The sequence below is a fragment of the Mycteria americana genome, chromosome 6, assembly GCF_035582795.1.
Source record: "Mycteria americana isolate JAX WOST 10 ecotype Jacksonville Zoo and Gardens chromosome 6, USCA_MyAme_1.0, whole genome shotgun sequence".
NCBI lineage: Eukaryota > Metazoa > Chordata > Aves > Ciconiiformes > Ciconiidae > Mycteria > Mycteria americana.
In genome coordinates, this window is record NC_134370.1 from 5,968,465 (window position 1) to 5,992,565 (window position 24,101).

Genomic DNA, 24,101 nt, shown 5'->3' on the forward strand with positions numbered 1-24,101 from the left:
ACCATTACATTTTTGAGGATCAAAGTGATGGGAAACTGCCATTTTAAAAATTTCCAAATTAGTAAGATCAATTTCTAGAAAACTCTAGGCTCGAGTCAAAGCTTCACAAATTCCAATGGTAACTTCTCTAACAAACCAAGTTTATTTGGGGTTTCTACCAGAAGAACAAGATTTGAAGAATGCCGCATGCAACAGAAGTTTCATGTACCATCACAGCATTCAAAAAAAAAGAAAAAAAAAGAAAAAAAAAAGAAGGAAAGATGTGGAAAATCTTGGAGACTTTCAAATATTCAGCAAAACTAAGTATATATTTTGACTCATTTAATGACATTGTTAAAAAGGGGAGATGGGAGTTTTTAGTGCCCATTTATTTTCATGACAGCTAGAATTTTTTCCTTAGTGGTTAGAAACTGATCAGTGCATACATGCTTTTTGCTTTCATTCCAGGAAACAAATCCAATCTTCTCTGTCTGCTGCAGAGTTATTCTTAGCTGGCTTTGACACTTCTATCAGCTGGGAGAGCATAACAATGTTATCACGCTAACAAATTCCAAAGATTTTACATAAGCTCTTGAGTGCCGTAAAAAAAAAAAAAAAAAAAAAAAAGGCTTTATTGATTACACTGTTTGTGTTTAATTAGCCAAAGGAGCTAGGAAAAACAGGCTGAGAAAGAATAAAAAAGCAGTTTGATGAGTTTCAGTTTCATGAAGCAAGTGCTCCGTGTTTTTCAGAGCATCATTTACAAAGAGAAGCCAAACTTTACAGGTTTGAGGTTGGAAAACACACCAGTTAGTTCAGGCCAACAAATCATTTAAATCCTACTTGTCTACATACAGCCTACTTTCCTGATTTGATTTTTTATCAGTTGAAACAACTAGACACCCCCCTTATTTAAGAAAAGCAGGAAAACCGGTAGTATAGTGCTCGTAGGATGGTCTGGGTGAATAAGGATCACAGAGCTGCGCCACATTCTCCCTGGCTGATCTGTTAGAGGCTCAGGGCCAAATTCTTTGCCGATATCACTCCGCTGGAGCAGAGATTTTGGTCCAACATCTACTGACTTCAAGGGCAGGCTGCAGCTGTAGCCTTCTCTCATACAGCTATCTTGAAAGGAAAGTGCCAAGAGGTAAAAAAGTAAATTAGTGAATTTAAAATGGAAACAACCTTGCAGAGTCTTGGGGCACTTTCAGACCGCTGGTTATTTTACTGAGGACCATGGATGAATGGGGCAGGTACTGCACAGGGGGAGCAGGGAAGAGGAAGAATTAAGCCTAGGTGAACAAAGAAGAGTTCATCAGGAAATGCTTAGTCCCAAGCACATTGCAGCAGGGAGAACAAGATTAACATAACATACGAGGCCTGGTTCTTCACAACAGCACAGAATGGTGGCACTCAGTCTCCCAGGGAGTTTCACAGGGACCTTAGAATCCAGAACAATCAAGTCTTTGCTTGGAGCAATTAACATTTTTACACTTACTGCAATTTGAGATGCAGAGCTTCTTATAGGCCAAAGAGACTCTACTATAAGAATTAACCTGTCAAGGTGAGTGTAGATAAACAGGCCCAAACAGATCGATATAACAATTTTTGACTTTTCCGGAGTACCCAAATGCTAAGGAATAGCAATATCTAAATAAGCGCCGCCTGCTACTAGCAATGCACATGTGGGCTTCCATATAGCTGGACCAATATTGATGAGACAGGCTCCAAGGACATCAACATAAAAAGACAGCAGGTGGAAAAACAGAAAGCAAAGGACGAGGCAAGTACTACGGAGTTCTGGCTCTTCAGCCGTGTCTCCAGAGGAGTCTCTGTTGAGAAGCACTAGTGCAATGCAAGCATGCCAACATGCATTAAAACTGGAAGGAAGCCACGTCCAAGGCATGGAGAATATGCCCGTGTCTGTAATTGCTGTTCTCAGAGCTGCCCTCAGCGGGGTTCAAAGCTGGGGCTAATCCTACTTTGCATATTCTATTGGAAACAGGGACAGTGGAACTAGCTCCATGGTATCCAATTTTGCAAGAAGCCAGAAGATACAGAGTTGGAATAGAGAAAATATGGGGACCTGTAGGATATGCAAAAACAATTTTGAGAGAATAGGCAGCTTACTTGGAAGAAGCAAGGTTGAAGAATATATCTGGGGAAAGCTAATCAGAAAAAAAAAGTAATCTGAAAGTAATTTTTAACTTAATGAGAAAAGAAGACAAAAATTGATGCTAAACTGCCTGTCCAGACGTTGGACAAAGTATCAGTGTCCTTGCTGGATTTCTTTGGCAAATGCCTATATTTGATTGAATAAATGTAATTTCTTGAGAAACATAAAAGGATGTGTGAGAAAAGCAGCTCATGTATTATCCCTCCATGTCAATACCTACCTTAAAAATATGTGGATAAGGTTCCCAAGAGTGTTACAGAATGTTTTCAATACAGCAAGAAGTACCAGCAATTTGGCAGGACCAGAGATGATTTACTCGTGTACTTCTGTGTAAGAGTCATACGTATATAAAATAAAAAAATAACCAGCATGGTATCACATACCCAGTTTTCCATTGGTATGTGCTTTGAGTACAACAGGGCATACTATCAAATCAGCATTTTATAAATACACTGACTTAGACGCTGCCTAAAACAGCGGTCGGTTCGGTCAATGGCATCCATTAGAGTAGATGGCAAAACTGCCTTTCACTTCTTAGAAAGCAATGTGAGATGTCTGCTGGGTAACAGTGATGTTATCTTAATTTTACTCTTCCACGAATAGAAAAACACCAAAATTAAATATCGCAGACTTCACACAGACAAAATTCCCACAGATCTCCCCATCCAGACAATTTAGTTAAGGACTGCAGGCTGAGCTGCTTGCATCTTCAAAAGCACAACTGTACTAACAGTTGCACCTACTGAGGATAACAATGACAGTAAGATGGGAGGGAAATAAAGAGAAAGCATTCAGATGCAAAGGGAGAAGGGCAGGAGAGACAAATAGCCTGATTAATTTTGTGCATTTCATTTATGTGTAAATCCCCTTCAGCTATTTTTCCCTTTGTTTTGTGATCCTGAGATGCTGCACGCCTGAGTTAATTTTGAAGTTAAAAAAAATAGGGAAATAAAGCAAGCTGCATAATCACTGTTTTGATAAGTTGCCTTTTAACTCCAAACTCTTGTTTTCAGATGCTAACGACACAAAGCCTTAGTGCTCAAAACCCACTTGACTGATCTGAAAAGCAGTTCTACATTCCATACCTCATCCAGCAAGACTGTTAAAATATTTAATACTGTATTTGTTATGCAGACAAAAAAGACAAAGTCAGTATTTACAAAGGAGTGAACATTCTTTTCGGAGTTATTGAACTTGCCAATTTTTGATGGCAAGAGCAAAGCATGAAGCAAATCCAAAAGTATGTGTGGACCAATTTTAGAGAGCTTGTCTGACCTACGCATAGGACATAAAGAACGTTTTTCAAGTAGCTTTGCTGATGCCAACTGCTGCAACGCACTTCCCATATAAGAAAATTGTTTAGATTTATAAGTGATGTGAGTCAATGCAACAGAAGTCTCCATTCTCTAAAAACCAACGGCAGCGACAGGAGAGCACCTACGATGCGGTGCTATAGCTGGGAAAGGGCCCTCCCGGTGGAGTTTCTTGCAGTGTCAAAACTGTTAGGAAACACTTGTCCCCAAAGCAGCGCAGTGCCACAGCCTCCTCGCCCCTTACAGCTAGCTTTATGGGCCACTCATATAGTGAGGAGGAGGTCGAGGTACAGCCAGCAAGGAAGGTTCCGGCACCACAGAGAACGAATGAGCACCTGCATGAGTACAGCTATGAAAGCACTGCATCTTGCCTCTTGATTTGCGTAGACAGGCTGGAGTGAGGATTGCCCCTGCAGCATAAACTCCAGAAGAAGTCAGTAGCACCAGAAGCTCTGGGAATGCCAAGCCTGCCCAGTGCCCTCCTGCACTGGCGGCCCGTGAAGGCACTGGGTGTATCGCTCAGCCCTGCAGCGAGCACAGCCCATGCTGCTCCGTGCAGCAAACCGGTTCTGCCGAGGGGTGCAGAGGAGAAGCTCACCTTACTGCAAAATGAGTGTCATTGCTTGCAGCGTGTTTACGGCTCCTCGCGCTCTTCCCTCACCAGCGCACCCAGCCCCAAGCCCAGTCTGTGAGCATCTCCACAACCCTGGAACACCCAAAGGCCTGTTAACAAGCTGAGCGTTTTGCCAAACCAACAAATCAGCGAATGATGCGGTCTGTTCTCTGTACCTTACAGATGCACATCTGGAAATGACTTCATAGTCTCCACTTCAGAAAGCTCCCTTGGCACTTTTTCCAAGAGACAATGGCAGTTTGCACATACCAGCCGGTTGAATTACAGGGGGGAAGTTATCAAACAACTCCACGCCACCTCTAAACATCCCTAAATTTTGCCATCATTTCCAATGTTGTTCCATTCTCTGCTCAACATCCGCCATACCCCATGATGCAAACAGGAGCAGTTCAGTGGCACGAGGTGTAAGGACTCCCTGTACATACATGAACCTCCTTTCTCCCTCCATAAAAGAATGACGATGTATGGGTGTAGACATTACAAAAGGAGAAAAAAACCCCCTCAAGTCCTGATCTTCCTTTCCAAGTAAAACTCAAGACAGCAAAATGGAGCGGCTGGATGCCCAATAGTAAGCGGGAAGGACAACATTTTGGTGCCCAGATGTGGCCACCATGAACACAGGTTTTCAGTCTCAGATTCAGTAGAGAGGTAGAAATGTCAAAAGCATCAAAGAAAGGGTTATTTTTCACTCCTTTTCAGTGCTGATAAACAGGTTTGCCAAAATCCAACCCTTCCTTACTTCTGCTAATAGCACAGCTGTACTTCCACAAGAAAGTGGGGCTAATGCTTCAGCCACAACCTCCTTTCAAAAAATAATTGTCCTTTTTACTGAAGACTTGAAGGGAAGTTATTGGTGCTGTACTACTGCCTTCAGACACAAAGGCTCTTCTTACTAGTTGACCACTGTCCCACTCCTAAAGGAGGTGCGGGCAGGAGTCACTGCACACAGTTCTTGGATCTGCCGTCATCACCAGACCACCCTCCTCCCAGTGCCACAGCCACGAAGGAAAGAAATTCCTCTGTTTCCTCTGCAGGAAGAAATCCTAACAAGGATTTAAAAGTCAGATCACACAACTTTGCCCCCTCCTCCACAGTTCAGTGGGGTTTCAACATAAGAGATCTTGTAAGAGATGGAGCTATACAGAAGCAGTGGAGGGGGGAGAAAACAATGCTGAAATAATTCAGAACATGCTATTTCCTTCTCCTAAATATAATATACTTCTTACTACTATTTATCCGGAGAGGTGGGGAGGATTCTTTCTCCCTGGAGTTCTTTCCATCAGGCCCAAATCCCCACAGTCAGCTCTTAGAAATGTGCACCTTTTTTGCAGGGGCCTGGTAGTTTATCCTCTGTAAGAATTATAGGGCAATAAACAACTGGAAACCACTCTGCAGCAACAAGTGTTGTGACCGGAGTACACAGGGTATGGAATACCGCTTGGAATTCAACTATACAAAACCAGTTTTAAGCCCAGAGGAAAACTGGACTGGTCAGTGTGTTGGACCCGCTGAAGACAGTCCAGCCAGCTCAACTAATGCTTTCTGCTTCTCTTTTGTATTATAAATGCGTATTCCTCTAAGAAACGAGCCTGATCAAAAGCAGAGACTGCTCTCTACCTCTGAGAGTCCCCAGCGTTTAAATCTACAATACTGCAAGTGCCCAGGGCTCTGCACGCAGTCTCCTGCGTGCGTATGCACACTTGGTATGTGCGTGACACCGCTTACAGCTGCGGTCCAAAAGTAGCAGCTGCCTGTTGATACAAACCCTCACGCTGGAAAAACAGGTGATAACGAATTCTTTAAGCATATGCAAGTATTAAGCAACTACTCTATGAGTTGCCAGCAGCTGTTTCAAGATCCCTGCCCTGCTTGCCACAGGTATTTATTTAAAGTATGATACCCACCCTGAATATAAAACACATGCGTAGATATATGCTTGTACTGCCCCGTAGTCCCTTAAGGCTTCCGAACCAGGCCATGCCAGCAACTTGTTTGGTAATTTCAAACCTATCCACTGTGAAGCTTCCCATCATATAAGGGGAAACAAAAAGAAAGGAAAGGAGCTAGAGATAAGTAACAGGGTCTAATTTCCTTGCCATTTTATAGACAGATCCCTAAAGAGAAAGTCATATAGCTGTTCAGACTTCCAACACTTCTAGTAGTCTTCTAATGTACATTTTGCTCACACAATTAGATCACAGTCTCCGTCCCAGACTCACATACAACAGGAAGAACTTCCCCACATTTTCACAACAGAAACACTTCAGGTATTTTCACTTACAATATGGTTTTATCATTTTAACCTTTAAGGAATGTGGCACCGAAACATTTTCCCTCCTTATTCAGTTTGTATCATCTAATTTTTTGGTAATACTTAGAAAGATTCCATCTATGCATACCACTCATTGATGTTGTCTGAAATAGTTCAGCTTTTCACTGTACCCTTCTGCTCTGCTGTTGTCTCTTAGCAGTTACAGCTATAGCTGCCTCCTCCGGTACGGGAAAGAGAGGGACAGCGTGCGAGAAAGTTGCTGAGGTTACAGAGGAAGCAGTGACATGACTAGATAAAGGGAAAGTACCTCTTCTAAGAGCGTAATTCTTCTGAATTAACTGCACATCAAACTGAGAATTCAGGCAGCAAAGTAGAAACTCACAAAAAAAAGTCTTAACTTTATTAAAGCAGTTACTGCTAGGTTTGGAAAATAAAAAAACCAAGTAGTCCTAGGCTCCACAAATCCCAGCTAAGAATTCACATCTGAACCAGCTCCATGTCATTAGAAACACTGAATAACACAGTGATCAAAGGCACTGTCAATACAATTATATTATATGGGAGGATAAGAGGGAGGCCTAGACAACTAGCAGTGTGAGTAATTGGGTTATACTGTAGGCTTGTTTTTAAATACTGCAATCCACCATGTGAATGCTGCAGGTCTCATTTAACTGGGTCACCAAAACTTAGGCAAAAACCTGCTAACTTAAGGCTAGGAAGTGCTATTTGTTTGCCTAACTTTAGGCTATGAGATGTGAACAGTGGGAAGCGTAAGCAAAGCCACACAGGTAAGGGCGTGAATCTGGACCAGCAGATGGAACGGGTGAGAATTGTGCTCCTCAGCTTGTAGGACCCCTCTGCCCTTACAAATTATTTCAAATTTCTTCTGCGTAGTCCACATTTAGAAGCAACAGAAATTTAATAGAAATTTAAGAACAGAGTAAGTGCCGCCCTTGCAAACCGCCCAGACAATGGGTATCCATCTTGACATGTGTATCCCTATCAAGCCCCAGGGTCCTGACAACCATTTCACATAGTAATTTAAAGTAAATACCTTTCAGTAGGTAATCCTGCCACAGCCATGTCTTGAAGTTCATCGAGGTCAAGGCTCTTAGGCTCAGTTAACGCGAGTGGCGATAGCTTTCTTTTGGCATCCTGAAGCGAGTTCTCATGTTCTGCATTCATCTTGCTTGGCTGATTTTCAGCAACAGTGAGATCTGTACATGCAGAATGCTCACCCTGCTCCATCACAGGAATGGCTGGAGAGTGATTTTTGTACAGGTCTGTCTCCTGCTCTTCAGTGCTCGTGTTTATAGCTAAGTCACCTTCACCGGTGACTAACATCCTTGCAGTACCTGTTTCAGGGATGTCTCCAGTTTTTTCGTTACCTGTCTTTGCTGTGCTTAACACTGTGTCACTGTTCTCTTTTACATCTCCCTCAGTCATATTGCTAGATTCTATTTCAGAGTCAGTTTGCAAGCAATCATCCTGGCTTACTTCGGTTTTTAAGTAATCTATTAACCCATGCACAGTCGCTTTCTTTTCTTGCTGCACTTCTTGTGAATTTTCCAATGTTTCCAAGCATTTCCTATTTACTGGATCATCCTGTATCATCTGCATGTCATTCTGAGACTTAATGTCACGCATAAAATTGCTGCAAATGTGTGTCTCCTGATTTTCCCCAGGTGACACATTAAAATTGCCTGGTAATTTTTCATGATTGTAAGACCCTCCCGGGACGAGTGTTGAAGCTGCCATGTCAGAGATGCTCTTGGCAATGCCTGGATCACCGTACTCACTTTTCTCCTGTTCATTTGGCTTAGGATCCTGGCACTGTTCAGTAGGAAGACTTATATCCTCTTCAGATGAAACTGGTTCTGCATTACACTCTGTAATTAAGTTATTTCCCTCTGCAGTAGCAGCATCTTCTAAGTCCCTCTTCTGTACATCGCCTGTAGAGATAACAGCTACAGTGGGTTGTTGCTTACTGTCAGAATGTGCAGGGAAGTTCTCAGCTGCTGCCCCATCAAATGAAGCTGGTCCTTCCTTCTTTATCGCTAAGCTTATTAGCGATTCCGGATCAACGCCACTAGCACACACGCCTTCCTTTCTTTCCATCTCACTGCTCCCTGGATGCTCAGTGGTTTTGTCTGGCTTGTGCAGATTTTCCAGAGCGCATTTAGCAGGTGTAGCGCCATCCAACCTAGGGACCACTTCTAAACAGCTACCGGGCCGCCTATTTTTCTCAGTGTCCTGGAGACTTGCTGGTGGCAGCTCTGCCACTGTGTTTTCTGGCTGCAGAGGTTTGCCTGTGGCAGCTTTGCAGGAAGTCTCAGTAGCTAAAGACAAGCCTTGCCCCTCTGCTTCTGAGGTGCCCTCGGGAGCTCCTTTGCTTGCCTTGTTTGATTCTGAGAAGTTCTCAGCACAGCACCGTTCTGCTGTATCCTCGGCCACTGGACTCTGCTTGAAGCCTGCATGGTTTTCAGACAAAAGTTGGGGTAATTCAGCACTCAGCGTGCTGTGGACGGTTTTTTTAAATATCTGGCTGATATGCTCCCTAAAATCTGGGAGGCTGGAGCCAATGTCCAGAGAGCTGCAAGTCAGAGCCTCATGCTCCCTTCCAGCGTTCTCTGCAGACTGCTCAGAAACACTGATCTCTGCCCTGGTTATGTTATTATTCTCTTTTGAAAGCTCTTCCATGTTTTCTGAATTCCCAGGTTTCTCTAAGATCTTACCGTACTTGTCATCTACGCAGATATTGGTTGCAATTTCCTCATTACAGCCTTCTTGTTTACCAGCAGATGAAAGGCTCAGCAGCTTCCCTTCTAGAGTAGGGAGAGCTAACAGAGACTCTGCTGAACTGTCACTTTGCTGTTCTTTGAAGTTTACCTCACTTTTCATTTCTTTGGATTTAATTGCGGATATCTCTTTCTTCAGCTTCTCAGAACTGAACTGTGGTAAGTTTCCAGTACTCTGCCCCACATTTAAAGTCTCTGGCAGGGCTAAACTTCTGTCTCCATCACCCTGAAAACTTTGGTCTGGAACACCTTTTTCATTAACACCCATACTCCCTGCAGAGCTGTTTTCTGATTTTGCTGTGTTACCTGTGCTTACCCTGGGTGAAGGACCTAAGTGCACAGACACCTGAGAGCCTGCAGCAGTCTGCACATCAGAGTTACCTTCTAAGGCATTTTGGCATGCTACAACCTCCAGCTCATTATTTAGTAATTCCCCCCCAGTACCACTGTTCGTATGGTTTCCAGGTTGCTGGCTAGGATGGCTGAGTGCAGAGGTCTGTGTAGAGACTAGGGCTGTAAAATTTGCTTGACAATAACCAGGCTCCTCTGGTGTCTTTTGAATGCAGCTGGATTTATATGGTTTATCAGTGGGAATTACTTCCCCGTGTGCCTGTAATGGGGAAGGAGGTCCTTGTGCCCCTGGACTTTTATCACTTTTCATGTTGCTTGTTTCTGTGACAGAAGCACTGTCCTCACAACTTATCTCCATGTTTCCAGCTTCCCAGATGATCTCCCCATCAGCAGTCAGACCTTCAATCTTTTCCGAGTTTTTTGCCATTAATGGCATTTTTTCTTGAGTTTCTGGATGAGATATTTGAGGATCATTTTTCTCAGAATTATCAGAAGTATGTGCTATTTCTGTATCACTTGGCAAAGCCTGTGATATGTTAGTGGCACTTGCTGAATTCTGTGTCCCTGGAAGAGCATTTAGAGCAGCAGCACGGCTTTCACTAGTATTATCCTTTACCCTGCATACGCTGCCTGGCTGTTCATTCTTGTCAGATTCTTTAGAAAACGTATCGGTATGACATGCTGCTTCATGCTGACTAGCTGAGATCAAAGAATTATTATCCTGCTCGGGCTTGTTTGAGTTTTGCTTACTGCGGCAGTTTTCTTCTGCCTTGAGATCAGTTTTGTTTTGCTCGTTACGATCTTGCAAATTAAGCATGGTCACACCAGAAATGTTTTGCCCGTGTTTGCTGCTGCACGTATCCTCTGACACCACGGCACTGCTTTTATCCTTGTCCTTTTCTTTTGCTGTGTCAGAGTCGCATTGGATCGGTGCTGGACCTAGCACAGAAGATTCTTTATCGAGGTTGTTTGAAATGTCTAGAGGTATTTCTGGTACGCTGCTGTGATTATTTGGGTCCAATGGCAGTTCAGGTTTTAGAGCCCGTTCTTTGTGTTCCTGGTCATCTGCTCGTGTGACAGTTGTCAGACTGCTTTGCTGCTTCTCTTGCTCGAGCCCTGTGTTTGAAATGCAGCCGCTGTCACCAGCAACAGACACTGACTTCTCCATTTGCTTTGCTTGGGGAAGAGCAGTTGGAACATCTGCATTTTCCTGCAATTCTCTGATACTGCACTCCAGGGCCTCAGAAGAGCTGCACGTGTCCCTCTGAGAGGGGCAGCTGTTTTCACTGATGTGGCTGTCACCCCCTTCCTCCGTGTGAACTTGCTGAGGAGCGAGTCCTGAAGTACCGACTACAGCTCGGGAGGTTTCTGAACACGCCATCTGCACAGTTCTGTGACCTTCCGCAGCCACTTGCTCCTGCCGAGCTTGCATCAGCACATCCGATTTGCATTCACTTTTCAGCGCCAAATCTTTGTCCTCCACGAAACCTTTCACTGCAGTTTGGTGCTTCTCTTGTTGAATACCCTCATTTTCTTTACCATCCACCGCACTGCTTTGTGCAGCTGCAGCTGCAGGTCCTTGCTCTGGAGCGCTGCGAGGCACTTCAGCGATGTGACCGATCTGTTCTTTGGTTTCCGAAACCCGTGAGGCCTCCTCAGTCTGTACAGCCATGCGATCCATAGTCCCTGCCAACTCGTTTAAGCCTTGGAGCTCAAGTTTTGATTTGGACATTTTTGCACTTTCTTCTGACTTGCTGTAGCTCTCAGGCTTTTCTTGACTCTCAGTTTTGCATTCGGATTCTAACACAGTTTCTCTAGCAAAAGCCTTTTCCCAGGATTCATCCTGCTTACTCTGCTTAATATTATTGTTCTCAGAGTGGAGGAGCAGTGAACTGTGTGCACCGGCTAAACAAACCTTTTCAGTCCCGTTACAGCCCGGCTGGCCCGAAGTTTTGTCTTCTGCTTCAGCGTTAAAGCAATCAAAACTCAGTGGGCATTCTTCCCCTGGAAACTGCGGCGAAGCCACGAGCTTATTCTCCAGGTCATCTGTGGCTGCTGTTTTCTCTTTACTCATTTCTTGTTCAGGTTTGCAACCGAGGGAGTGTGAATTGTCTTCAGGCGATTTAAAGGTACTGTCTGAGGTCAGAGGCTTTTCCCCAGCTTCTTCCCTTAGGTCACCTGTTGAAGTCTTTTCACAAAGACTGAATTCTTCAGGATTGTGTCCCAAATGGGCATTTTCTGCATCCTGGTGGTGGCTACTGACAGAGTTCAATGGTTGTCTTTCTGCCCCGCTTGACCCCTCAGGGAATTCACTGGCTTCTGTCACTCGTGCCTCCTCTGTTCTGATTTTGTTTTTTTCTCCTGTTTCATTTGCCTCGGTTTCTTTTTGATTCAGCTCTATGGACCTGCTCAGAGAAGTACTTAATGCATATTCTTCCAGTAATAATCTTTCATCTGCCGGGGAATTTTCCTTGGTGGGATTGATAATGCTTTCTGTTTCAGAAAGTGTGGTGCTTTCTCTAGACACATCATCAGCTTTTATAATTTCATTGCTACTGGCTTCATCTTTTGGGCTTTCAGTTGTGACAGCTGATTTTTGTTCTTCCTCTCGCTTGAATGATAAAGGCACACTGAAATGCTCGGCACTAACAAGCTCATCCTCCTTTTGAAGCTCTCTTTGAAAAATGGGCTCGTTTTTTTCAGAGGCTGTTTTCACTGCTTCACTCCTCACTGGATCCTGAGAGTCATTTCCAGCCACATATTCCCTCGAAGGCTCTTCAGGCTTTGGTACCAGGAAGAGATTTGGAGGGTTAGAAGGCAACTCTGACACTAAAGTACAGGCTTCTGATTGCTCCCCTTTGCTTCCAGATAGAGCTGGGTTTGCCTCATCCCCTTTAGCTCTTGTTACAGCCCCCATCTGTAGATTACAGACTTCACTGATCTCAGTGAAGCCCTGAGCATTCACAATTGCTCCAAATTTTTCACTGTCTGAGCCTCCTGTTGCTGGATAATTTAGGATTAAGGTTTCCTTTTTCATTAGCAGACCCTCTCCACCATCTGTGTTCTGTCTACCTTGCTGCATTACAGTCTGGGGCTGACCTACTTCCAAAACTCCTCGCTCCTGCTTGGCCTCCTGAGTGGTAAAATAATCCCCGGCTTCTTTACCCTGGGGAAACGTGCTGACACGTGGGTCCCTCATGCCACCCAGCTGTTCACCCTGCCAGAGCCATCCTAACTCACTCAGACCCATTTGGGTGACTCCTTGCATTTCTGTAATTGCTGCAGGAGGGCTGGGCTCCAGGCCTGGGTTTCTGGGATCGTTCTCATTGTTTTTGAGAGAAGTGGCAGCGATATTGTCACCTTTTGGGCCTCTGTCCACACATACGGCATGTGCTATTCCCTCTTCTTTGTCCTTCACTGGACCGGGGGATGGCACTGCTTCATTGCAATTTGCGGTTGGTGACTTGTCATCGTTGCTTGTAAGATCTGCTGTGACATGTCCTTTGGCACAGTATGCGAAAGGCACGGAGGTAGGCAGACTTCTCTCTCTTGCTTCTGCAGCCTGCTTTAAGAAATCAGAGCCTGTTTGTCCTCCATGTTCTTGCAAAATGCTGTTCTTCTGTCCTGTCACCTCTGAAGACACCATGCTTGAATTTGGACTGGATAAATCTTCAGCACTGTAGCTACTGATGCCTTCATTACTGATGCTGCCAACAATGGAAACGTTTATTCGTTTCACGTCAATAAAGAAAATGAAACAAAGAGTAAAAACAGTTTGTGCCATTGACGTTTCAAAGCCATGCAGTACATGCAGTGAGAAGCTGATAATCTGCTTTCAGGAGCTAAAGCATCAGACACACATTAAAGTGATTTGAATGCTCATTACTCTGGAAAACACGTCCCCAGTCCTCCCTGACAGCCACCATGCTCATGGCATGCATTTTAACCATTCCAAAATCTGGCTTAGTTGAGTGTGGGGAGAAGGGAAACACATCTAACAAAGGGAGCAACATGGGAAAAAGTGACAAAAATACTGGAAAAACCACCAGTACCTCAAATAAAGGTTTTTCCTTTCTGCTTCTATGAGACTACTCTGTGCACAGCTAAAGGCCGTGCAGTCCACGGTAACTGCTGCTATCTGGCTATACTTTTATTGTGTAGCAGAAGATTAAGAAGGGCCCATCTGTTGAATGTTTTCTCCAACTAATCAGCACAGTTGATTCTCACCAAAAGGTCAAAGGTCTCACCCTGCCGAACGACGTTGCCATACAATGATACACGCCCTATGAGGTCATTTTATTGCAGCGTTTGATTTCAGTGCATATAAGCTATAACCGTTTGTATGAGATCTCTCCCCACCCATTAAAGATAAGATAGAATAAATGGAAGCAGAGAGGATGTGGGTGCACTAACTGCAGAGGAGGAGAAGTTATTTTTAATATTTTTCACGTGTACTGTGTGGACCTCAGTTTCCATACCTAGGTTTGTAGGTGATGGAATAGGTTAACCTTGTTCTCTCCCTCACCTGCCCTGGGAAGCCTGGGCATACTTTCATTGCCTTAGGAAACATGGAGTGAAAGATCAGTTCAAAACTGAACATGGACTTGTACCTAGGATCAAGGGGCATCATTAACTTAGCATGAAATAATAAATCTCCCCCACACCCAAAGCAAGATACACAGACAACGACGTCGTCAAACGCTGGGAGGTCAGTGTGAGGGCAGCGTGCTCTGGTTCCATAGCTGCACGCAGAGACTTCGTTCATGGTGAGCCCGTCACTGGAGCTTTGCCGCAGCTTGGCAGTAACAGGTTACATTTCAGAAATTCAAAGTGCCCTGCAAACTGGAGTTGTAAAAGATGCTTAAAACACCTTCTGCAAGGCCGAGCATAGATTGGACTTTAAGGAATCTCCAGAAATCTGAGAAGCCTCTCTCCCCTTCTCTGCCCAAGTTTTATGCACAAAATACTTGACTGAAAAGTGAGTCAGTGACCAGCTCTCAGGTCCCTGCAGTTTAGGTCTGTGTTTATACAAACACAGTCCCTTCAGTAACTGTCGAAGCAGTGTTGAAGCCTCACGCTCTTGGGCTGTGCTACAGTACACAAAATGCACTTCCACGGGGGGCCAAGAGCCCTCCTTATACTGACGACCGCTCAATGCAACAATTTCTTTATGAGAGGGCTGCATGTAAAACTGAACGTGATCTTGTCTTAGGCCCTAAAAACCTTCTTCAGAGTCATTACAATGGAAAATGAACTAGTCTTTAAAGAGCTATTGAAATTTGCCTATATTTAAGGTAAGCCTCAAATTTAAGGTAAAATATCTATACCATACAAATAATTTATAGTTTAACCAATTTTCAGCAATGCTTGGCATCAGTTTGTACATTTAATTTGTAACACTAATACATTCTATTTCAACTTTTAAAAATTCTTTTGCGCAAAAGTTTTTCTTTTCCTGGCACACTAAAACCACCTATCCATATAAAACCTACTGACACTGGGAGCCACACAGGTGGCAATGCAATATTGGGTATTTGTTGGATCACTGACAACATGGGGCACGATGGGGCATGAACAAAACAACGAGGAGATGCCAGGAGGCTTTCCCTAAGGAAGGAATAGACTTTATCATTTGACATTAATTTTGCACTCAGGGACTCTTAATTGGAAGAGGAGGGGCAGAAACCACAACACTGAATTGGGGAGGGGATGGAAAAGTGGGAGTCAATTGCCATTACAGCTTTTTGTTCGTGTTGCAGGTTTATCTTCTTACTGATTAAATTGCTCATTAGCAGTGTGTGCCCAGGATTCTTCAACCTGGAAGCATGCTCCTGTCAGAGATATGGTGCTCAGGGGAAGAACAAAGGTGGGTGCAGGCTGGGGGGTGTGTGAAGCCCTCTGACCTCTGTGAAACTGAGTGTTGGAAAAAGTAGAAAACACCACCTACAGTTATAGTTTCTCCTTGTCACTTATTTTATGCTCTGATTCTTTACTGGTTGTTAATCCCTTTTGTCAACTGAGTTAGGAAAAGCATGGTAATAAATCTGGGATTGAAACATTGATAATGTTCATCATACAGACCATACATCGTTATGTGTTTGCATTTCACAGATTTCGGCTGACTGAAATGTCTCTAAGATCTGTACAGGTATGACTTCTTTGTTACATTACAGTTCTATTTGCAGCTATTAAATATGAAACGGTTCCAAACATGTCTGAAGTGCTTAAGTTTTCTTGAATACAATTGCTAAACCCATGAACTATCTACTGACATGCTAGTAACAACTTTGTGAAGAGTCATAGTAGTAAACCTGTGACTTAGCAGGTTCAAGGGCAGGTGACAATCCTATGAACTAAGCTATTCAGCATTACGAATCAACTAAAACAATTTTTCTGGTGTTCAATAATGCTGAAAACTTGTTCATTTTACTCAGGAGTAGATGAAGGAATTGGGACAACTTTGTAATTAATGTATGCTGAATAGAATTAAAATGCCAGTGCTGGCACATGCTGTGACAGCAACTTAAACTACCACTTTTAGAATGAAGCAGTACACATTCATCATCTGTGCTTCTTCAGCTTGCTTCAATGTTTTATTCAGGACATAACAGAGAATTGAAAGGTTCCAGTTTCTAATCATAATAAGATACATCCAGACTGACCTGTTTGGATATCTCCACTTATGTTTCTCCTTTGATGTAGGTAACAAAGAAAACTATATAGGGAACAAATCCTACATCTTCCTTTTCTTTTTTTGTAGTCTTGCTTTTCTGTCTGCAAGACACTGCTGGGGTTAGACAAACATCTGTTGGGAATGACTTAAGCACAGTTGATCCTGCTTTAGGGCAGAAGGATGGACTAGATGACCTCTTAAGGTCACACCTAGTCCCATTATCTTCCACCCTTTTTAAAGGGACTAACACTACAGGGAAATGACACCACATGCTGAAGATAATTCCCCTGGGTAAAACCCAATCTACATGAAAATGTATTAGCAATCAATAATTACCTGCAGGGAGCATGTATTTTCAGACAACCCATTCAATATGATCAACATAAAGCTATGACCCTAAAAGTTGGGGGTTTTTTAAATACAGGAAAATAAAATATGTTCACTTTTGTGGTTACTTGATCTCTTTTGTTTGTAATCTGAACTAGCTTGATATTATTAAGGGAAAAATTCATACTGTAGGGTAATATTTAAAATAAAACATGCAAATGACAAAGCATGACAGAACGTTAGACTTCCTCATAGTTTGTGTAGAGCTTAGGGCACAAAGAGTCATTTTGCTAGGAATCGTTGCTGCATGTAACTGATGATATGTTAAAAAAAGAGAAAATGCAGTCATGCAAAGGCCTAGGTGCATATGTATCTTGAAATATGCAAGTCTCCTACTGCACTCAAGAGTCATCAAAGGGAACTTTTCCCTTGTCTTAGAAGTTAAGCTCACAATTAAGGATTTGCAAGTTCAAGGCCTTAACATACCGACCATATGAATGCTATCCTTCCAGTTACAACATCAAATAACAATGAGTTAAATCTTTATATGTCTAAAGTGTTTGTTTTGCATAAATAATTACCGAAAAATTGCTTGTTTGGAAGCACATTGCAAATTTACTGATTAATTTTTAATACCTGTAGTTAACCTCTTCCACCTTCAGAATATATTGTGGCAAGTTCGAATTATCCTGGAACAATTTAAGAACAATTTAATTCCAATCCTGGAACAAGTAACTGCCCAGTTACTAAGATGTTTATTAGGACAGCACTGCCTGGTTTGTGTTTAGGGTGTGAAGCTATAAAGGGTGTTAAGAAATCCGTGGTTTACGGTGCATCTACCATAAACACTTCTGGATTACAAGCCATACCCATCTACTATCCATTCACACCTGAAGTTGCAACTTCCATTACTCTGTTTTGCCATCCACAGCAAAGGCAAGGGACAGAAGATAAAACCAGCAGCAGCTAGACAAAAGCTCTCGGCATTTACTATCTGAGCAGGGGTGGAGGGGTGGCAGGTAGAGATGCCCAAAGATGTTAAGCTTACTTGATAAACAACAAGAAATGATGATCCAACAACAGAAAATCGTAGATAATTTAAAATTGCCTTTTCTTACTCTTTTGCTTTCCTTCCAAAACATGCAGTAGCTGTTGAAAGGACAGGCAGCCTTTCCAACCCAGTCACACTTGTGAGGGAAAAACACCAAGTGCCGAAGCCGATGAAACCCAGAGGTCACATACGGTTGTTATCCATACTGGTGTAACTCAGAGCCTGAGTGATTATATTCCCAGGAGTATAAGAGCCTGAAATCTGAGGATGAATTTAGAAAGCACTGAAGGGGACAAATGCAGAGCCAGCTCTGCAACCATGGCACACGTATAGCTGCTTCTCAAATGTTTCTGTGCCGTTTCCTCTGACACACAAGAGATCAGCATCTGCATTTTGAGTTTACACATTTGGACACGCTGTACTGGAAGGCTTGAGTTAACTTAAAGAATCCTGCACTTTAATCTGTCCCTAGGAGGTATTGAACGTTAATTAGGAACGTGGAAATAATTTCCACATTCCCTTTGAAAAAAAAAAGTCAGAGCTTTAGAGGCAGAGCAAGTCACTATTTGAACTTTTCAGTGTAAACAAACACATGAGAAATCCATCATCGCTGAAGGGCTGCTAACAGCAGCCAGCTTCCCCCACCCTCCCTGTATATCTAAGCTTTCAGGAAAAAGTGAAGCAGGACTAATGATCTATATGATCCTCCTGGGAACTGTCCTCCCCTTCTCCCCCCGCCCCCAACCACTTTTCACCTCCTTGTTCCATCCACAGAATAAAACGCAGGGCCTGCAATATTTTAAGTATGACCGAACTAAATTATTCTAACATTAAAAAAAGTAAGCTGTACTACTGCTGCGGCAAACAAACATGGCCAGATCTTCAGTTCCAGCTCCACAACCAGCTCCTGGTCTCCATCCGAGATATCCGGAGAGGCAGCAGGAAGCACGGCACTGCGGGGACAGTGCCGCAGGATGTGTGGCAGCTTCGGCTTGTCATTCTGCAGCGGCGCTGGGGGTCCCACAGGATCTGTGCGCAGCACTCCGGGTGGGAAAGCGGCCAAGTTCATCCGCGAAGAGTGCTCATTCCCCTGAACTACTTCTGGGTGTGTACCCTTTAAACTGCTGTCTCTGCTTCTTCCTAAACCCGCAGGAAAAAACGCTTCTCTGGGGTAGAGTGGTCCAGCTAAGGATTGCCCAGGCGTTTCCCTCTGTGCGTGCACCAGGAGAAAGGCATGGTTACATCTCACGCAGACACCGATGTTAGCAAGCCTGACGCTTGCTAACTATTCTAGTTCTTCAGCATTTTTATTTCACAGGGAAAGTTTACAGATTAATTGCCGACGGTGTTACTTTTCAGCATACAGGACTAGTGAGAAACAGGTAAAAAAAAATCGGACTGAAACAGAGTATTTAAAAATAAGAGTCACAGACATTTTGAATTCCAAAACATAAGAATTTAAATGTGACTGAAACAATTTCTGAGAGTTTGTGGAGGATGGAAGAAAGCCACCCAGAAGATGGGAAAAAAGCAAACGTGGTAGTTTTCCACACAGAGATACTCCATCCGAAGTAAAAGATGCGTTCAAAGCAGCATACGGGAGTGAGTTAAAAATAAACAGCCTGGAATCTGAAACTTCAAAGATTTCCGTTTATTGTCTTCATTTCTATTTTGGCAGGATATAACTTAGAAGCCACCCAAAACAGCCATGTGCCAGCAGTTTCAGGAGTAAGGCTAAATAAAAAGTAATTGCCTGAGCTCCTGCCCATCTAATATATTTCCTGAAACAAGAATCTTATGAATCCCTTCAAGCTGACTCATCCATGTAACATGCAGCTCACAAGAGTCATAATTTTGCATGCTGAAGTATAAAGCTGTTTTAGCCTGCTAGAATGTAAGTCTAAGTGTTCTCGGTAGTCCCATTTTGAAAAGGAACCCCTAAAGAACTGCAGCTATGCCATTTTTGAGCAACGCATTTTAAAAAACGCAAATTGGTCACCGAACAGTATAGAAATACCTATGCTAATATGAAAAATAAAGCAAGACTGCATTTGCTGCAGCCAAACCACAAATATTCAAACCCCAAGATAAGAGCCCCCACCCTACAGTCTCCGTTACTACCGCTGGCCCATGCTAACACCAGTTTGGATAGCTTAATGTGCTGGGTATGTGACAGCATAGCCTTGCATTAATTAGCTGTACTCAGTCCATTGTTTCAAACCACACCAGTGTGTAACTACTTGCTTCTTCAGTTAACACAGTCTTCCAAAAGGCCAAGAATCGCTGACACTCATGTAAACCATCGCACGCCGCACCTCAGCTCCAGTGTTTGTTACACAGCTTTTGCATTCATGCTTAGTGCTCCTCTACCTGCTTACAGCTGGAGCCTGAACTCGTGCCTCCACTAAAATCCAGGCCCACAGAGAGAAAATTATCTGGCCCACTTCCTTGTCCGACAACTTCTGGCTTCAAATCAGACTCTGTTAACCAGTTATCTCTACCACCACTAGAGCAGGAAGAAGAGAGATACTTGCTGCTTTGAGATTAAAAAATAAATACTTTGAAAAACTGCTGTGGTGAGTCCTACAGCATGCTAAAGCATCAGGACGAACAATACTTTTTCAAATATTATTTGAAAAAGAATAGCATGGATACAATAATTTGAGGGTTAAATTCTGCTCTGCCCCAATACACCTAAGTCAGCATGTAAGTTTTGCAACATGTTTAATAGATTTCTGCATTCTCAAGGGAGACTCCACCAGTAAGGCAGGCCACTCCTTGTTGTGTTAAAAGCCACAGTGAGGTCTTCAGCCAAGACCTTGTAGCTTTGTTTCCCTTGGATGGCAGGATTGCCCGACCTTGCCCACAGGATGAAGATACAAAGGTCCACCGATAGGAAGATGCAAGACCCATGATAAATTCTAGAAGTCTGAGGTCAAATATTCAGGTGATGAGTCTCTGAGAAGTTTACCATGTCCTTCCAGTACTGACAGAGATATAGATCTGTCTGCAGGCTATATTAAATGGTTTCCCACATTTAAGTGGCTAGCGGAACTTGAAGCTGATGCTTCCTTCTTCATACCACCAAAAAAGCGCCCAAAACTTTATCCTTCTTCTTTCCTAGCTGTGACTGCACACACATTTCATCAAGAATGGTTTTCACCAGATTGGGTGAGAGCAACACAATCCTGCTGCATGGATGAATACAGCTTCATTCCCGGCTGCTTGATATGATTTGCCACCTACTATTATTTTTCTTGGAGACAGAAGTAGAGGAAGATATTGCTGACCAGGGTAAAACAACCTCCCCTCCCACAAAGTCCCCTCCTTGATTTTATATATTTTGAATTTTAAAAATGAACCAAACATCACAGAAGTGATGGAAAGCTATTTCCTCAGGACTCTTATATGGGGCCCTCTGATTTGGTGTACCTGAGTTCCTTACATTTCCACAAATGAATGGAGCAAGAATGTCAGAAAGTTTAAATCTCCGCATACTTCTTGCTGCTTTCTGGTGACATCTAAGAATCTCTTACTCTTTCACGTACCACACTGTGAATATTCTATTTTACACAGAATCTATCTAGAATCTATCTAAAATATTCTATTTTACCCATTTTACAGGTGCAGAAAATGAAATTCAGAAAGATTAATCACTTTGATAAGGTTCACTCCTGGGAGTTAGTGTTAGGTCAGGGAGTTGAAAGCACATTTTCCATTTTGAGTGTTTCTGTCCCTACCAGCTTCCTGGTAGCTATTCAGAAGGGTCTTTATAGGCAGCCGTTGGAGAAAGTTGTGTATGTACCTTCCTTAAAATGTGGACAAGAAAGTAATTGTACAGAGATGCATTTTGAGAAACAGCAAGAGCATCTATAATTTAAGCCCCCTGAGGTGAGTTCTGCTGCTGCTTCATTCACAGGATAGAGGCAGTACCTAAGGCAGGTCTTAGTGGTTGGCACAAACACTGTATTAGGTGGGCGCTGGTACGAATGCTGTCAGTCAGAGGGCGTACGGCTGTTGCAGTTCTAAGTACCCGGTCTAAGAACCGTCATTTTGCAGTTTCACAAACAACTCTCATTTTTAGGGATGTTACTCATGATAGGCCTACATATAAAATTTAACAGTTGCTAATACTCATAATTTCCCCCCTAACTCTCTTTTCCCCTTTTCATAATATAACGTGTGTATTGATAAGAATACCGGAAAACGACTATTTTATTGTCACAAATCACAATGGATCGTGTTTTAAGTAGCTTACAATAAATTTATATTTTCTTCAGCTACAACAGCATGGTTACTCACCATCACACACACATACAATATAGTGATTATGCACAATACTGTCAAGAGAAACTAGAAGCTAGAGGATACATTTAGTATTTGTTAACTGTAATATCATATGAACAAAACATGTATCAAAAATTCTCTTCCTGTCCACGTTCACATCACAACTGCAAACTCCATTTTTTCTAACTAGCGGGAATGACATCTGTGGCTTCTCTCATTTGACATGAAAATGGAGAGACACTCTCAAAGCCATAAGGAACTTATCCAAGGAAGAGCTGTTTCACGTATAGACCTGGTGCTAGATAGTAAAGTGATGCCATGTTGGAAGAGAAATAGTCATACATCTGTAGGAAAGATGTGCAACCTTTCATGACTTTAAACTTGAAGCCTAAACACCTTTATAATTGTAAATTGACTTTGCAGTCTTAGTCTTGCTCAGACTTTATTATTTTCAGGAAATAATTAAGATGTGCTAGTGGCAGTCAGAAGAAATAGAATTAATAGTAAATATCTTCCTCTGTGTGACAACCTACTGAACTGTAAGAGCTCCATAGCACAGCCAAACTATCCCTTCCAGAAAGTCAACTGCTTTTTCTTGGTAAGTGTTTTTGAATTATGTCATGTCTCTCAGTTTCCCTGAAATTCCCCTGATGTGGTCAACTATAATCTATCTTAATACCTGCATTTGGACTTAAACTGCCACAAACTGTTGCATGACATCAATAATTTTAGAATAGAATAAAATAGAATAGAATAGAATATTGGAAGGGACCTACAATGATCATCTAATCCAACTGCCTGACCACTTCAGGGCTGACCAAAAGTTAAAGCATGTTATTAAGGGCATTGTCCAAATGCCTCTTAAACACTGAAAGGCTTGGGGCACTGACGACCTCTCTAGGAAGCCTGTTCTAGTGTCTGACCACCCTCTCAGTAAAGAAATGCTTAATCTTCATAATTTCTTATTAAAAAAAGCAGAAGAAGAGTTTATTGCCTGGGATAGCATTCACTTAACAGCATTTGAAATATTTTACTTGACTACTGTTCTTGTTTTTCATTTCTCAAGTTTACATCTTCCAAAGACAGTGGCCATCAGAAATAGTAGCCAAGGTTGGTGGAAACAGAAAAAGGCCCAAATCACACATAGTGCCCTTGAGAAGGATGCGGCCAATCTTTTTGCAGTGAGTTCTCCAATCTTAAAGAAAGCTCATGCAGACACTTAAAAAGGTGCCCACAGCACCTAAAAATCCTACACATTTATCACCAAGCTACTGCTACCCCTTCTAAGCTGTATCTATCATTCTATCCCCAGTAACACTGGTGATCAGGAAAGTATTCAGCCCTATGTTAAAATCACACTGTCGTGAGATAATTTCTTCATTGCAGCAGATGAAAACCCTAGTATCATGGGAAAATTCCAGTATTCAAGTAAAAAGTATTAATGCTTCAGACAAAATATTCCCTTTGGGTTATTTAATAGAATCCAGATTACGTTACCTTCTGCCATCCTTAACAGCACTGAAGAATATCTTAACTCTGAAAGTGGTCCTATTTATTTAATCAGGTGAATTTTAAGACATTTAGAAGAGTACATTGCTAATCAATGTTAGCTGGGTTGGTACTTTTTAAGAGGATTGTTATACAGAGCTGAGCATGGCATTTTGCAATTGTTTACAACTACATCTTACTTCACAGTCATATACGACTACAACAGACTCTTCAATGTTTCTCTGTCTCAGATGAGAGTTTATTAGTATGAGCAAAAAGCATAGGAAGTTTAGGTTAAGGGTTAGGACAACAGCTGGAGTCTTGTTTATAGCTATGCAGTAAGGCAAGAAAGTCTGTTTGGTAAATAGTAAGTAGCCGTGTTTTGTCAGGTTATTTTGAAGACTGCATAATCATCATCCATCAGGATGATAGATTTCGAAAATCAGTTACACAAGAACAGAAACTTAACAAACATCCCCCAGCTATCAACAGCAGCAGGGCTTCAATTCTATCCACAGGAAGAAACTTCATTTCTTACCTTGTAGGTTCTGGAGTTGATGGGGATATGCCCTCAGCCAGTTGCGCAGCAGCAGGAAGAAGATCTGAGATGTCCTGACCTCCAGATCTTTCTATGCTGTTTTCCTGAGGGGTCCTTTTTAAACCATGCCCATTACCAGCAGGTTGGCCTAATTCTGAATCTTGTGGAGTGCTCTAGAATGAAAAAAGAACAATTTAAATAGCTACTGCTATGT

The 24,101-nt window shown here is 42.6% G+C and overlaps 1 protein-coding gene across 7 annotated transcripts in view; it reads right to left on the bottom strand.

Annotated features, from left to right (window-relative positions):
- Positions 1 to 24,101, bottom strand: part of TACC2 (transforming acidic coiled-coil containing protein 2) — a 151,580-nt gene that overhangs the window by 96,342 nt on the left and 31,137 nt on the right. For all 7 annotated transcript variants that reach the window (XM_075504407.1, XM_075504409.1, XM_075504411.1 and 4 more), the window contains 2 exons: positions 23,888 to 24,060; positions 7,429 to 13,230 (listed from right to left, as the gene is read on the bottom strand). In XM_075504407.1, coding sequence (XP_075360522.1) covers positions 7,429 to 13,230; positions 23,888 to 24,060 — 5,975 coding nt within the window. The remainder of the gene's footprint in view (positions 1 to 7,428; positions 13,231 to 23,887; positions 24,061 to 24,101) is intronic.